The following is a 16,686-nucleotide window of genomic DNA, read 5'->3' on the forward strand; positions in this document are numbered from 1 at the left end:
TTATAGATTTGCATGGCTATTTGTTTAAATGGCTCACTGTCGTCATCAGGTCTTATAACGGTTTTTGATGGCGTGGCATTGCCACTGAATAAGCAAATGGGTTGGCCATTTGGCGGTAGCTTCCATTTCTGTCCGGCATTTTGGTTGCGGTCCTCCTGGTAGCGGGCCATTTGTGTTAAAACATTGTGTATGATACTCGTCTCCTCACTCAATTCTGAATCAGCCTCTATCTCAGCGGCCAAATCCTAATTGAATACATTTTTTCTGTTTAATATTAATAACAACCGGAAACGAATGAAATTTTTCCAACCTCAATAAAATCACAGACACTTGGCTCATCGAAAGCGGCATGCCGCACGGCCATCACCCATTTTTGCATGAATTGCACAACGCGCTTCTTGAAATTGATTATGTACTCCCGATCCTCGGGTGTTTGCGAGCCATCATTCGAATCACAATGAAAAGTGCAACGTGGTTAAGGAAGACTTATTTATGTGTTTGTTATTATTTTTTGTTATTATTATGAGCTCCATCTAAACTTGCCTTCGTTGTTGACAGTCAGGCGCGGCTATCAAAGCCTTGGGGTCGACAACGACTAACTCGATATGCGTTAAAGAATGCCAAAGATCCCTACAAGCTCTAGTCAAGAGACTGACTAGGGCAGCTACCAACAGTAGGTGGGAAAATCTGCACACCTGCAGGGTATCGCGATCGCTCTGGGCACGGCTCGATGAACGAAGAACAAGGAGTCTATTAGGGCTTTCAAAATCAAGTGTCAGGCGTCTCGCAGGAATACTAACGGGACACTGGACCATTGGCCACATGGCTGCCAGGCTCGGAGCCCCGCATAACGATTTCTGTAGAAGCTGCAGGGATGAGGAGGAGTTAAAATCCGTCCAGCACTTCCTTTGCGAGTGTCCAGCACTTCGAGGAAAACGCCTTAAATTTCTTGGGGGCCATTTCTTCGAGAACCTGGATATCTTGGGGAAAGCTCCTCTGGAAGAACTGTTGGGATTCGCCAGAAAATTAAAATGGTTCGAAGACATGTAGGGATAGGCTTGGGGTAACCCCCCATGGGCATCACAATGGACCTTCGCGGCCTCCGAGTGAACTCTTTGCAGAGCTGCTAATTATTTCTTATTTATGTACTTTTTTTTTTGTTTTTTTTTTCGTAGGAGAGGGAAATGCTTTATGCACTGGCCGGGGGCGCTAGTCTCTATACTACCTTTCCCGAGTGTGGGACACCCACCGAAGCGTGTTGGGCTACCCACTAAAACCCAAACTCCCACCGCCCGCGCAAGAATCCCGCTTACAAATGTTATCAACAAACCCATTAGAATTGAGTTTCATCACCGGTCCCTATTCTTTATTGTGCCGCAAAACTGCATTGCTTATAATACCAGAAATTACTTCAAAACAGTGCCGCCAGGACCAAAGCAACTGTTCTTATAAGGAATATATTGACACCATATTCACTTGTATGATAAGTGTCCTGGGTGTCGATGGGTTCTGGCTTCTGGTAGCCCTACATATGTACTATGTTTGGAGGCAAGTAAACAAAAAAATCAAAAACGCCATCGATATTTTAACGAAGAATGGATTTTAAACAAAGAATGAAGAAACAAAGATGACGTGTGTAAAAAGTATATTCGCCATTTATGTGTTTTTTTTGGAAGAAACTGCCTGGAAAGAAATTCCCAAAAATCAATACAATTTTTACTAACTTCAAACTGGCACTTTGTTTTACTAAAATGCCAACTTGTGTGAAAACATGCTTCGGCGAAAAAATTCTAAAAAAATCAACAGTAATTTTTAGCCATTTAAAAAATTTAATTCAAAATTGAATGGGCTATAAAATTGTGTACTCAAGAAAATTCTAAGACTTCTGAGAAAAAAGCCTGAAATTTGGGTGAAAATTCGTTCCGTGTTTTTGTAGTGTTTTACAAACTTTTAAACTTCTTTTTATATGGCTTTTGGTAGAGAATGAATTGCATTTTAATTGAAAATTCCTAAAAATAAATAATTTAACAGGAGTGGCAAACAATATCACTTTGAAATAGCGGAGCTATTGATATGACATATGATATATATATAGTATATGTATATGTATGTGTGATTCTAATTTACATGTGTAGGCGTGTTTGAATGTCATGTTTAGCTTTAACAAAAGGATATTAATTAGCCAATTCATCCACTAGTTGCACAACCGGCATGAAAACAATGTGAGTGAGCAAAAAATCGTCCAGAAAGGGATCCAAACCGCTGACTTGACCGCCAAGACGAGTTTCCAGCAAATGCTCCAACATCTTGGATGGTGTTCCCGACATGACCGTATATCTGGTTGAATAGAATAATAAAGAGAGTAAAATATGTACACATACATACATACATATGTACATATGTACATGTAAACATGATTGCAAGTGCGTAGATGAAAATAGGGGGGGCGGGGGGTCGAGGATGGTTGTTTCAAAGTCTTTTCGATTGGGTATGCTACTGTGGTTAATTGGTGGATGAAATTATATTAGATTTAAGTCCGAAGGATTAAAATATGTTGCATGCCTTTATAATCGGAAGCATGTGTGCTGTCGTCAGCATGAACAAGCGTGAAACTATCGAATAGAGTTAATCCATTACGAATGTAAGGCGAGTGACACTGCTTACATTTTAATTATGAGTTGTGATTAGTTTTAAATAAAGGCTTTAGTGGGGCTCTAGTATACGTATGTACGTATGTATGTACCAAGTTGGATATAAGAATTGAAATCACCGTTTTTAATTTTTATTTGCGACCCATGCTGTACTTGAACCAAAAAAATGAACTTTGGAACAAAAAAAATGCCTCCTCGGGATAAAAAAACTTTAAGATCCGAATGTAAATGCTGAAGTTATGTCAAAATGGTAAAAAGGCGACCCCTAGGTTCGGCAAAAACAAAACAAACAATATCGAAATCGCTTTGCAAAAATGCTTTAGACTCAGAGCGAACTTTTTTTCTTCTTGTAAGGTGGTGCGGTCTAATGGACGTACATATAGTATGTACATATGTATGTATGTATGGGTGAGATCAAGAACATACTTAAATGCGGAATGTTGTCCGCGCTGCTTGGCCACTCGCTCCAACACTAGTACATCCTTGCCATGTTCTTGCAGCCTCAAAGTGTTTGCCTCCACATCGCGCAAAATGCGATTGAAGTGTTCCTTATCAACGCGGAGTAGATGGCAATTGTTTTCCTTCAGGACAATCGTAGCAGCTCTACAAAACAAAACAATAGAAATAAATTTTAATATTTCAGCTTATAAGAAAACGTATGTATTTTAGTCAAGAACCAAAGAATGAACAGTCCAAAAATTTAAACTTTTCTTCAGCAACCAAATAACTACGGTATAGTTATGAAGAGGGAACGGATTTTATGGAATAGAGTATATTCGATTAAGAGTGTACACGATTTAGCTTTACCTGATTCCACGATTTGAGACATTGTTTTTCATATCGGACACCAAATTTGGTGTCGATTGGCTTCACATTTTTTTATGGGTTCTATACGCGAAATAAGCTAACTCGCATTCGAGGAATTTTTTTTTTTTTCTTCGGAGATATGATCTGTCAAAGTTTGCATTTTTTCGTGATTCTGACTAATCATGTACTTCTTCAAATCGTTATATCTCGGGTTCTGCTCATCGTACAGACTTCATCTTAACGTCGATTTAAAGCTAAAGAAACGGGCTTAACATTCCTGTATATAAGATGGTCAAGATTGCCCTAAAGCTAACTTAGCTATTAACAGTTGAACTTTTTGAAGTTGATTTGCATAGTGAAGACCAGTAAATTAGGGATTTAAAATTATACCGTGGTAATTTTTGTTTAATTCTCTATAAAAAAAAACGTGGTTAAAGAATGGGGCTTTTTCAAGAACTATTTTTTAAATATTTTTCTTTATGACGAGATGGTTTATTTTTTAAGATATATTTGGAAAGGTGTTAAACAGCGGGCTTTTGCAAAGAAGTAAAATTTTATTGCGGATCCCGATAGAATACCTATCCATATATATATATATTTGTATGGCAAGATTTTTCTTTAAGGCGACAAACCCTTAAAAATGGACGTGGCAATTGTAGGACTAAAGTTAAGTTTGCAAAACGCAGATTTTATTGCGGATTTCGGCAGAATATCGCTTCATTAACAACATTTGTTCCACAACTTTTTCAATCAAAGAATATTCTAGAAATGGGCGTGGCTATATTAAAACCAAAGTTAAAAAATTTAGTCTTTCTAGTGGATTTCGCCAGAATATCTATATGAATTGAAAACAACAACAACCAAAAAGGAAAAATTTAAGTATGGCCCAGCTGCGGCATTTTTATTTTTGCGGCATCACTACGGTGACCATTCGTACCGATTTTGGCGGGACAGTACCGATTTTAAGAAAATTGTTCCGCTGAATATTTTTTAAAAGTCGGGACGTATAAGTCATATTTGTACCGATTTAGTCCCGATTTTCAGTGTTTTCTATAGTCATTTATTAAGACTCTCCCCGTACCGTAGAGGCTAAAGAGGTTGGTCTAGCGGTGAATGAGGACAAGACAAAGTGCTTACTGAAACATATAAAGATCTATTGAAGAAGTGAAATACGCTCAGCCGGTATACCGTCGGCCCAAGGGGTCATTGTTGTTCTTAAGCTGCCTTATTGCTGTTCTCATCCCGTATTGGTCGAGTAGAGTGACGTGAGCTTCATCCCTATATATAGGCTAGGGTTCTCCTTCAGCAAGAGCGCCACCTTTACCGCCATTCAAAAGCATTGAGAAGTGTTGCCTCTCAAGTGTACTCTGCACATCTATTACATCTTTTCGGTCTTAAATAACTTAGAAAACATAGTAGAAAAGAAATTCAGAAGAAAATTTTAAGTGCCAAGACCTTTGGGTTGAACTTGGTTCCAAAAAAATTTTATAATTATTCGTTAAAAAGCTAAGTAAAGTTTTTCTTTACTTAATTTTGATGCTCATTAAGTATCGTTAATGAATCGTTAACGGACTCTGAGAGGGCATTTTTTGCAAAACGTTACTGAGCAACACCTTAAGTAGATAATCACTAAACGACTCTAGAATTAAATTTTTGTTTTAACGAATTTCACCATCCTATAAAATATAGGAAAAAAAAATATATATATAACGTGTTTAATCTTCCTTTCACTTACCTGGGCGCGTCGTTTATTAAAGCGAGTTTACCAAAATCATCACCAGTCTTAAGAGTTGCCACAGTGCCTTTGCCATGTATCACAACATCCACTGAGCCTTTGAGCAAAATATACCAGGATCGACCTTCGTCGCCCTGATTAAATACTGTGATTTTTTCGAGTCAGGCATTCCGACAATCATCATGGTTGTGATTCGAGTTACGAAATCATTCAGCCAGGCCCATATCGTTGTTGGAGAAAAAAAAACAGATAAATTTCAATAATGGTCGAAACAGAAAAAGAAAAATTTGAAAAAAATATAAGCCAATATTTTTTTTTTTTAATTCAGACCTTAAACTCGATTTATTCAAGCAAATTATGTATTTGATTCACTTGAATTTTTCCTTGTGTGTATAGTACGATTATTAAATTTGTACTTAAAATCTTTTTAATCGCTTAAATTACATTTTAAACTAAATATATCAGAGCAAGAATCGTTAGACCAAGCATAAATTGACAGGCACTTGCAGGATATTTGTTGGGATTAAAATTGCAAGAAATACAAATGTTTTTGACATCAGAACTGAGATCTGGTGGGCAAGTACTAAAATGGGGTACTTGAGGTCAATGAACTTTGCGTTCAAAACTGTCTTCTCGAGGCAAGAACATCGATATATCATTCTTTATCCGACTATAAATACCGAAGATATAACATGAAGCATTTAAAAATATACGTTGGGCAAAAAAAGAATGCCTTGCAAAAATACTTTAGACTCAGGTTTATAGGGCGAACTTTTTTTCTGGTACGGTCTAATGTGTACATATGTACCTACATTGTTCATTGTTACAGGAATCTGTAAAATTTTTTCTAATAAGGGGAAGGGGGGGCAAGGGAACTTGAGATGGCACAATAACAACACAAGGAATTTTCTAAATATGTATGTATTATCGTATTTCGATTATCCGTCAGGCAACCAACTAAATGCTAATACTTCTTATAAAGATATAATAAATTGCATATTTAATAAATTAATTACTTAGTTTCAAATTTAAACTTTCAACGTTCTTCATACATATGTACATATGTACATTAGACTGTGATTATAAAATTTATTATATTTGAACCCGTCCACCAAAATATTTCGGAAAAATGTTAAGATTTAAGCGAGCTGGTCCGATTTTAATGTACCTCCAAAAATAGAGTTTTTTATGAATAAAAATAGTTTCTTAAAGAACTTTTTGAAATAAATCCCCTCAGATAACAAAAAACGATTAAGCTTAAAAAATCGCATCAAAATATTTAAAAATCGTTTCAACGGAATCGCAATAATGAGATTATGATGCTTTTTTTTACTTTTTTCAAAGATTGATTTACGAAAAACTTAAATAACTGGGCCAAAACCATTCTGATTTAGACTTACATATGTGATCTCGGTAGAAAAGTATTTTCCCACTCTATTTATTTATGCTCAAAAAAAGTAGTTTTTTCAGTAATTTCTTTTTTCAAATATCTTATCAACATATCTTAGTTCAACTTTGAATGATGGTCGTTCATCCTATCTTTTTGTCATTTGAGGAGATTTTTTCAAAAAACATCTTTAAGAAACTATTTTTATTCATAAAAAACTCCATTTTTGGAGGTATTTTCAAATCGGTCCAGCGCGCTTAAATCTTAATATTTTTCCGAAACATTTTGGTGGGCGTCTTAAAATATAACAGATTTTATAATTCCAATGGAAAAACAGTACCGATTTTTTTTGTATGCAGTCTAATGTACATACATACATACATAAATATGTATGTAGATAAACCTATTTGTTTTTAAATCTGTTTTAACTTACGTATAGTCCCGGCCTGAGCATGCGATTCAAAAACAATTATGGAAGACAGCTCACGCTTAATGCTCGTCGACAAGTGTGAAAGAGCGGTGATATGAAGGAGCTCCTCAAATATCAATTCCAATTCTTCAGGAGTGCGTTCGTGAGATCTGTAATAAGAACATATGTGCATATGTGTAACAGCTAGAAATTTCCTTATGAACGGCAAACGATGATTTTACAGTAGTATGAAAAATTTAAANCAAGAAGTAAACGTACTAGGTTTTAAGGCTCACTGATCTCGAGTTCTATACTACATTCAAACTTTTTCAGTTGAAATCTGTCAAATCCACTATCGNGAAGTCGCTCGGAGTAGTTCGGCGCTTGGAGATAACTTCGGCTGCACGTTACTTTGCAACTGACAACGTAATGTGTCGTTGGAGGTGTTCACTTTGTGCTTTACTAGTAGATGACATTGGCCATGATGACAATTTTGGTACTAAAAACTGAAAGAAAACATGGCTCACCTCGTAAGGTGCTTACCTATTTTCCCAGTGGGTATTGTATGAATTACATACAAAGGGGGCACACAGTGGTCGGAGAAGCTATGTTTTACGCTAAAAATTAGAGGGGCTGCNAAATCTCGGACGCCATATTGGATTTTGAATTCTTAATTTTCTAAAACTAGTTTGAAATTTGTAATAAGGGAACCTAAGAACCCCAAAATACCAAATTTCATGAAAATTCAGCAATTTTTTAAATTCTTGGACGCCATATTGGATTCGTTATTTTCGGTTTTTGAAAATTGACTTCAGGCTTGTATAGAAAAATTATATTAATCCGTAGTGTTCTATATACTTTATGTTATTTGGAACAACTGCTAAAGTTGGTCTAGTGTAATACAAGTGGCCGCTCATTTTGGCGCGAGTTTGCGCGGCCNGTGAGGTTAAGTTACTGACAACACCTTGTTATTATTACACCATGGGAAAATACCACTTATTAGGTTTTTAGGCACGCTAGTCACGAATTCTATGTCAAATTAAAAGTTTCACAGTTTTTTCACAAGTTTTTATAGAAATCAAAGAATCTTTTTTAAAACGTTACTGATAAGGTTTTTAAACATGCTGATCACGAATTTTACGTCAAATTGAAGCTTTGAGAGTTGACAGCTGTCAAATTGACTGTTAATTTTTCTGAAAATAAGAAATTGTTTTTTGAAATGCTACTGGTAAGGGTTTTAGATACGCCAGTCACGAATTTTACGTGAAATTAAAACCTTGAGATTTGCCAGCTGTCGAATGGGCTGTCAATTTCTCTAAAAATAAGGAGAATTTCCCAAGAAGTAAACGTACTAGGTTTTAAGGCTCACTGATCTCGAGTTCTATACTACATTCAAACTTTTTCAGTTGAAATCTGTCAAATCCACTATCGTTTTTAGTTGAGTAACACAATATATTTGTTAAGCAAAATTACTGATTTATTGTATTTGATCGAACAAATTTAAAATGAATTTATGATCAAATTATGAATTAATAACAATAATTAAATTTATAAATGGGGGATAGTTGGGGCCGCCTTCTATATGATCAGCCCAAACAATTTTTTAAGATTTTTATTTTATTTTATACCAAATTGGTGATTTCTCAAACTAAAGTTTTCTCATTTTTAAATAACGTTATTTAGGTTTGAATTTTCGTAAATGATACCATCTGAAGTCTTTGTTGCGAACCTCCTGGGCTTCCTCAGAAAAATGCCCTACTGGCAAAGGCATACCAAAAGCAATACCAAATGTCATGAAAATTTAGTAGTTTTTTAAACTCCTGAGCGCCATATTGGATACAGAAGTATGACAGATGTGTCCAGTAAGGAAGGGCGTCATATTCGGTAACGATAACTTCCGATAACAGCCTTCGGAGTTGCCATGAATGCGAACCTCTAAATAGCAAATTTCAAAAAAATTCAATAATTTATTTAAATCTCGGACGCCATATTGGATTTTGAATTCTTAATTTTCTAAAACTAGTTTGAAATTTGTAATAAGGGAACCTAAGAACCCCAAAATACCAAATTTCATGAAAATTCAGCAATTTTTTAAATTCTTGGACGCCATATTGGATTCGTTATTTTCGGTTTTTGAAAATTGACTTCAGGCTTGTATAGAAAAATTATATTAATCCGTAGTGTTCTATATACTTTATGTTATTTGGAACAACTGCTAAAGTTGGTCTAGTGTAATACAAGTGGCCGCTCATTTTGGCGCGAGTTTGCGCGGCCATTCTTTTCATACATCCTTAAAGGACCCCTTGCATTACTTTTTGGTAAAGGAATGAATATCCTACTCGGCCCTACAAATTAGTTATACTTTTTTGAAAAAAATATTTCTTGAACAATAATCCGTGTTATTAAGATATTCATAATTTGGCAACAAAATTTTATTATGTAATATTTCCTATGAAATCATCAGATGGAAAATCTTTAAGAAGTAACACCAAACCAGCAATTACTGTTGTAATTTAAAGTTTCCATAAAAGAAGTTGTTGTGATAGCCCCGCCCTATCTCAACATATTTTCAGTGGTTGAATTAAGGCGTTTGTGAAGAAAATTCTGACATAGGGGTGTTTCAATCAAATTCTAAAGTAGGGCGTTCTTGAAAAGTTTTCTGAGATACGGCGTTTTCGAACCGGCTGCCGACATAGGTCAATCTTCCACTCAGCCGTCGATTTTTAAATGGGAAATAATACCAAAATCTGAGTTTTGCTTTATTTCCAATAGTAGTTGTTAAATATGCAGAAGGCAAAGTGGTTAAATAAAAACGTCCAAAGTCCTCGTTAGCAGACATCGAATGAATCTCATTTATTTTAAAAATGGCGTGTCCTTTACAATCGAGTTTAATCGCTAGGATTACAACGAGTCTTATTGCTGCTAGTCTTATAAACTAGGGTGGCCAACTATTATTTGCTACAATTACAAACTAGTTACTTATACTGTGACTTAAGGCTAAATGCGTAAGTACAAGCACACGTACACTCTACTCCTAAACCTTTCCGGCTACTACTGGTTTAAAATAAAACAAATTTTATCTTAATTCCCATTGCTTGTCTATACTATTTTGCTGACGGATGGAAGTATTAAGTTAAAGTAGGTAGAATAGTGCCTACTCTTCAGACTTCTAAATCTGAACGTACATATATTCGGTACAAGCAGGTGGATTGCAATAACGCCATATGCAATAAAACCATAATGACTTTATTTCCTTTTGCGATTGGAAATAAAACCATCATTTCGATATATCCTTAATCTAACAGGAAATGGAAATAAAGCCATTAAGGTTTCATTGAACTTTTGAAGATTTCTGTTTAGAAATTATAAAACAACTTTTTACGAGTGAGAATAATTACAACAAAGTAACAATGACATTATTAAAATAAAAAAACAAGTAATTTTTAAGCAAAAAACAAAACCGACTTCAATTCCCATATAAAAAATTAGGTGCACCGTTAATTTTTTCATGATCTAATTATCCGATCTAAACAAACTTAATATGGAACCACCTTTCCGATGAAAAAAGAATTATGGAAATCGGTGGATAGTACATAAAAAATATATACACATTCCGACGAATTGATAACCTTCTACTTTTTTTGAAGTCGGTTAAAAAATGAAATGAGCTACAACAACCCGTCAGCTCCGCGAGAGTGAAGGCGAACGCAGCGTGGCATATATATACAAATATTCATTTCTTTTTTTTCATACATATCCGTCTGTTTAACTTATTCATGTACTAATTTTTGTTGAAACTTTGAGTTCGGTAGCTGTTTTCAACAGTGAACTAGTGGCATTTTATTATGATTTATTTTTTTTCAAAATGGTCATAAGGTCAATCCGAAATGCCGTAGGTGGTCATAAAGGAAAATTCACAACGGTCTTAATATCAATTGACATTGTGACCATTTCAAACGGCACTTTATGTGGTCATGATGTCAATTTCCAGTATGGCCGTGGGTCTTATGTCATCCGACCAAAATTTTTTCAAATGTTAGTTGCTCTTATTAGTCAACAAAAAAATAAAACAAAGCAAATTTGTGTTATTTCACTTTTAATTGAGAAATAACACAAATTTGTTTTATTGGCGTTTGCTTCATAGCATTGTTCAAAATGGCACTTTTGGAAAGCAGCAATATTTCGATACATTTTTGCGTATTTTCTCCACTAAAACTTTCTGATTTTAAAAGTTTATACAGCTGGTTTATCTTGTTTTGGCGTTACACTTTTATTTTACAAATGTGGTTCTCGTTTTAATGGCACCTTTTTTGGCTAATTTGATTTTTCTATTTGGCACTTTTTTATCTACAATATGGCACCTTATAGCTAAGGATAGTTGGCAGCCTTGGACAGGGATCTTCTAAAATGCCCGCGAAGATCAAAATGGTTTTAGGAGCGATAGGGAGGCCTTGAGCCTAAGTACAATGTGCACAGTAAAAACTTGTGAAATATCATTTCTTCCTCCAAATTTCCTCTTCTATGCAAGTAGGGACATATGTATGTAGGGACATATGTAAGCAAATTCACGATACTTATGTGTATTCATTTGTATGCGCTTATTAGCTTTTGATGAATAACATTTTTTTTTTGCGCGAAAAAGTATACTTACGGTTTGCGTAAAATCATTCGCAGTGTTGCATCCGGGCTTCGTTGAAAAAGCGTGCTGAGAGACTCGCGGATATAGTCATTGGCCGCATTAATGTCCTCGGTAGTTGGGTATCCACCAGCTGTGCCCTCCTCGTCAACACGGAACCGATATAAGAAACATTTATCCTTAAAAGGTTGCTCTTTATTAACTACCAACATAGGAACACAAAAAAAAATATTACATTTAAATATATATTTATGCACGAGTAGTATGTAGAGAAAATTTTTTAAGAAGTTTTAATTAAAGTACACTGAGAAAAGAGTTTAGTTACGTCAACTAAATATGTTTTTATCAACACATGATTTGGTTATAGTTACATTATTTGTTTATAGTTACCAAATCATGTGTTGAGAGGAATATATTTGGCTGGCTTTTTTCTGAGTGTAACTCACCATGCGATAGCACTCCTTCTTCGAGCAGCGCTTGCCACATACCAGCTGCCTGGGCGCGGGTGTGAACGATGGATGATAAATTCACCAGCCAGTCCACTAATTCGGTGCCAGGTGCACATTTCCGTATTAATTTTCCAGCAACCTGGACAGAGAATTAAATACACATACATATGTATGAGCATGTGAATAGGTATGCATATCTTTACTATGCATTGCATTAGTATACATACATACATGCATATGTACATATTTATTGATAGTATCTATCATACATTTGTATATATTGTAAATTTTTTTTTACAATCTATCTTCTATTCTATCTATATATATAAAAACCAAACCAAACGGCTGAACCGATTTAAATTGTGTAAAAAGTACTTTTTTGGACCTTCTGTGTGGAAGGTTTTTCGATTAAAAAAAAATTCAAAACTTTTTTTTGTTGTTGCCGAATAAATGAAGAATGCTGAGACGTCACGATTTCACAATTTCTCAGTTTTCTGTACATTAAATGTCACTAAACTACTGAACGGCTAGCCCGATTCGATTCATATTTGAAAATAATTAATTTCTACCAAAAATTTTCTCGCTGCTGCATTTACTTGCCGATTTTGCTCATATTTAGAATATAATTTCGCCAATTGAAAAGAAATATTTGGACTTACAACTTACACGATAGGTAAGAGATATTCCCAAAAATTATTTTACCCTAAGAGAAGGATAGATATCTACTATATATTTGTGGAATTACATATGTATGTATGTATGTATGTAAATATGTGCCAGATTGCAGCCTAAACGGATGGACAGAATAGCACGAAATTTGTACAGAGTATTGCCATAACACCTGGGCAAAATTGGAGAAACACAGAAAGCAACTTCTAGCCCAATAGCAAAATAGACATTTCAAATACATTCGTATGTACATATGTATGTTCTATATATATATATATATATATATTATATAGTGTTCACTTACTTTTCTATCCCTCAGACAACTTGAGCTATCAGCGACGAGAAGAATACGCAGAGCCCATCCCATCCGATTCATATTAGGACTCGGTGACTGAGCATGATGTTGATGTTTGATTCGGTTTATGTTGTTTGCAGCATTGGTAAAGATTTAAAAGAATTAGAAATATGTATGAATAAAAATTAGGGAATCCCTAAATTCAGTCATTCGCAACAGCAACGGGGCGAATTCGGAATTCATTACAATTCATTTTGCAATGTACAGTGAGTCACTTTAAAACTGCGCACCATTGCCATTTTTTTTTCATATAATTGCTTAAAATTTTGCCTCTCCAAAATCCTAAAGTTGGAAATTTCAGATTGTACATAATATTATAAAATAAATGTACCTAAATGAGACACATTGTACATAAAAAAAAGTTGAAACATTTATTTTTTTTTTTTTTTTTTTTTATAAATTTTATTTAAAACATGAATACAAAAGATGGATTTGCGAAGTGTACTTCTTTATCCAGATTTTTATAAAATAACAGGAAAAGTCTGCTAATTTATCCAATTCCTTTTGATAGGTGCAGCAAGCCTAGAGAAAATAATCAAATTGCCGTAAGTAACTTCGAAGCAATAGCTTTAGTTCTCATCCAAAGAAAATATGAAATGTGAAGACATATGTCATATTTTGACAACAAAATTTGTCGACATATTTTGACACAACTTTCTTTCTTTTATCCCTACCTTTATCGATGATATTTATTATGGGCCAAAAACTTAGAAATAGCCGCTTTAGCAGCGCATGTACACGCCTGATGGCCTATTCTGATCTAAATCGATCAAAAGACCATTTTTTAATTCCCATTTGACAATTTGTTTTAACTCATTTTACCGAAAATGCCATTGAATTTGACTTAGTGAAAGTAAGCGTTAAAATTAATAGAAAAAAAAACACGAATTTGAGGATAGCTAAGTAAAGTGCTGAAGAAGAAGTGAAGAAAGTACAATTGTACCTACTTTTGCATCTCTGGTAGGTGTACCCCAAACCAATCGTCCGAAGGACTCAATGTACGAGGAAAAAAAATCATTGATAAACGAACGCACGAGAAAAAGTTTACCAATATCAGCGAATTCCACGAGTTGTTGCATTTATCGACAAAAACGTGTTTTTGGTCAAAAATGGTGGTTCACCTATCTTCGAAAATGCATTATATTCAGTTTTTTATAAAGAACAAGATTCCATCGCGAAATTGTGTTTATATGAAATCTTAAAAAAGATATACTAAACAAGTAGTTTTTAAGCAAAAAAAAAACCAACTTCAGCTCTCATATAAAAATTTAAGATTATCGTTAATTTCATCATGATATAATGTTCGGAATTAAACCAAATTAGTAGGTGAGGCAACATCTTTCCTTTAAAAAAAGAATTATAGAAATCGGTTCACGTTGTCCAAAGTTATGCGGTAAATACGTAAAAAAAAATATTCCGACGATCGTCGTTTTGTGAAGTCGGTTGAAAAAAGCAGAAATAACCACTCATGCTCATATGCAGGGAACGGATTTTTAGGACCTAAAAACCTATAACAAAGGCAAAATAAAATAGCGAAAAAGGCAGGAAAAGGCAAAAAAAAGGTATTGCAAAAAAAGCAAAATAAGGCACTAAAAAAGACAGAAAATACGAAGAACAATCAAAAAATACATTTATTTTAGAAATGTTTATATTACAAGTAAAAAGAGAAAAACTATGAACTAGTTTCATTATATGAAAAATTTGTACTTTGAATCTTTGACTATTTTATCCTTTCGAGTTTCTAACTCATAAAACTTTAATCTGTATAGTTGTAGTAACATTGAACCACAAGATGCATTTTGAAGTTTTCTGGCAGCATTTTCATTCGATTTTCGCGAAGAAAAGCCTTGAATGTACTAAATGTGCGCTCGACGTGAGTTGATACAATTGGGCGCCAATTTAAATATGGAACGTTTGAAACGTTCATATTATCACGAATAAGGGCGTTTTCTTCGCCCTTTACAATTTTATCCACACCCCTTATTGTCTCTAAGCCTACGTTAACTGAGAAAACGGCTTTTAATTTTTCCAACACCAATTTGGCAAGAGGTCCCTGCGCTTCTATAAACCGCATGGGCATGTCTATATTTTTTAATCTTAAAAAAAAAATTGTAAATGCTATAGTCACTCTTTTAAAGGTAGAAAAGGCAAATATCTTAAAAAAGGCAAAAAAAGGCAACATCAAATGTGTATATATGGAATCAGGGAAAGCTAAATCGTGGACATTCTTAATCGAATATACTCTATCTCTTTAGCAGAAAAAAAGGCAGTTTCCATAAAATCCGTTCCCTGCTCATATGTATACCCATACCTGCGTATATAACGTATACGCCACGTAGCACCATACGCAGTCATCTAACAAGTTTAGTCGCACGCCTTAACTTGAAAGCCATATTATTTAAAAGTGATTAAATATTGGCATTTAAGATTTTTACACCATATTCCTTATGCACATATATGTATGTATATTTCTTTCTTCATGTATATAACAATTTTTGAATGAATTTCGAGTGCAACAATAGAAATTTAAAAAAATGGAATTTTAGTTTCTCACATCATAGAGTCATCTTTTACTCAATGTATTTTTATTTTTTTTTCATTTTCATCGTTGAAACCCAGCCAGCAAGAAAACGTACATTTTACGAACATTATGTTTTACGAGGAATTCTCGTATCGCCAAAAAGTTAGAGAAAAGCTCGTAAACGATAAAACAAAAAAATATAATATAAAGAGGCTTGTAGTAATTTGTCAGCACAAGAAAAAATTTTAGTTTTGTTGACAATTTTTCTTCAATCACAATATTTTATAAGTATGTAAGTAGTTTGTTAAATATTCAATTTAAGAAAGTTATTAAGTATGTGACTTATTGGCAGACTGGTGCAAACGCAAAGGGCGATCTACCAAGAAGCCCATTTAAGGAAAAGCATGAATTTATGGAATATGAAAAAGACCTTGGGAGTTCAAGTGAAAAACAACAATTATTGGTAACTAAAAACATAAATTAATCATAATAAAATAATTTTTATTGCATTCTTTAAACACTTTATAGGTTTCTGAACTCGAAGCTATAAATATTTTAAATGTAGATAAATATTTAAGAACGTGCTGGCGGAAAATTATTACAGATGAGGTAGCAGAACTTTTCTCGTGGAAGGGAACTGGTACCAAAAGCAGCGCTATTGGTTTGGCAACGACTGCGGCAATAAGAAGTACGGATAATAATATTATTTATTACCACTTTTTACTTAATTAAATTTTCCGATTTCCAATGGAGTTTAATCTTTCACTTTATTTTCTTAGGTGCTTGTCGTCAAAAATTTAACTCCGACGAAGAAGTTTTTATTTCCGTTTCAAAGAAGCACTTCCAATATGCACACGACCGGCAAAAAAAATTGGCAGCCTATCGGCAAAAAAGATAAAAAATAAATTCAGCTACTTTATAATATATATTAAACCCCTCTTATTTAATTGTTAATTTGTTAATAGATAGTTTGTTAATATTTATTTATCTGAAAATATCTTCACATATACAGTGCCGGGAAAAAATATTGGCACAGAGAATTTTTCGCCATGAATCCAAAGATTTTT

The 16,686-nt window shown here is 34.2% G+C and overlaps 1 protein-coding gene across 10 annotated transcripts in view; it reads right to left on the reverse strand.

The window, feature by feature from the left end:
• Positions 1 to 16,686, reverse strand: part of Epac (Exchange protein directly activated by cAMP) — an 87,617-nt gene that overhangs the window by 5,461 nt on the left and 65,470 nt on the right. For all 10 annotated transcript variants that reach the window (XM_017612308.1, XM_017612306.1, XM_017612314.1 and 7 more), the window contains 9 exons: positions 13,048 to 13,134; positions 12,072 to 12,213; positions 11,641 to 11,827; positions 7,014 to 7,159; positions 5,194 to 5,338; positions 3,078 to 3,254; positions 2,176 to 2,337; positions 311 to 464; positions 38 to 245 (listed from right to left, as the gene is read on the reverse strand). In XM_017612308.1, the coding sequence (XP_017467797.1) occupies positions 38 to 245; positions 311 to 464; positions 2,176 to 2,337; positions 3,078 to 3,254; positions 5,194 to 5,338; positions 7,014 to 7,159; positions 11,641 to 11,827; positions 12,072 to 12,213; positions 13,048 to 13,134 (1,408 nt within the window). The remainder of the gene's footprint in view (positions 1 to 37; positions 246 to 310; positions 465 to 2,175; positions 2,338 to 3,077; positions 3,255 to 5,193; positions 5,339 to 7,013; positions 7,160 to 11,640; positions 11,828 to 12,071; positions 12,214 to 13,047; positions 13,135 to 16,686) is intronic.

The sequence above is a fragment of the Rhagoletis zephyria genome, unplaced genomic scaffold (genome assembly GCF_001687245.7).
Source record: "Rhagoletis zephyria isolate East Lansing unplaced genomic scaffold, Rhagoletis_zephyria_1.1 Rzeph_scaffold_00522, whole genome shotgun sequence".
Taxonomy (NCBI): domain Eukaryota; kingdom Metazoa; phylum Arthropoda; class Insecta; order Diptera; family Tephritidae; genus Rhagoletis; species Rhagoletis zephyria.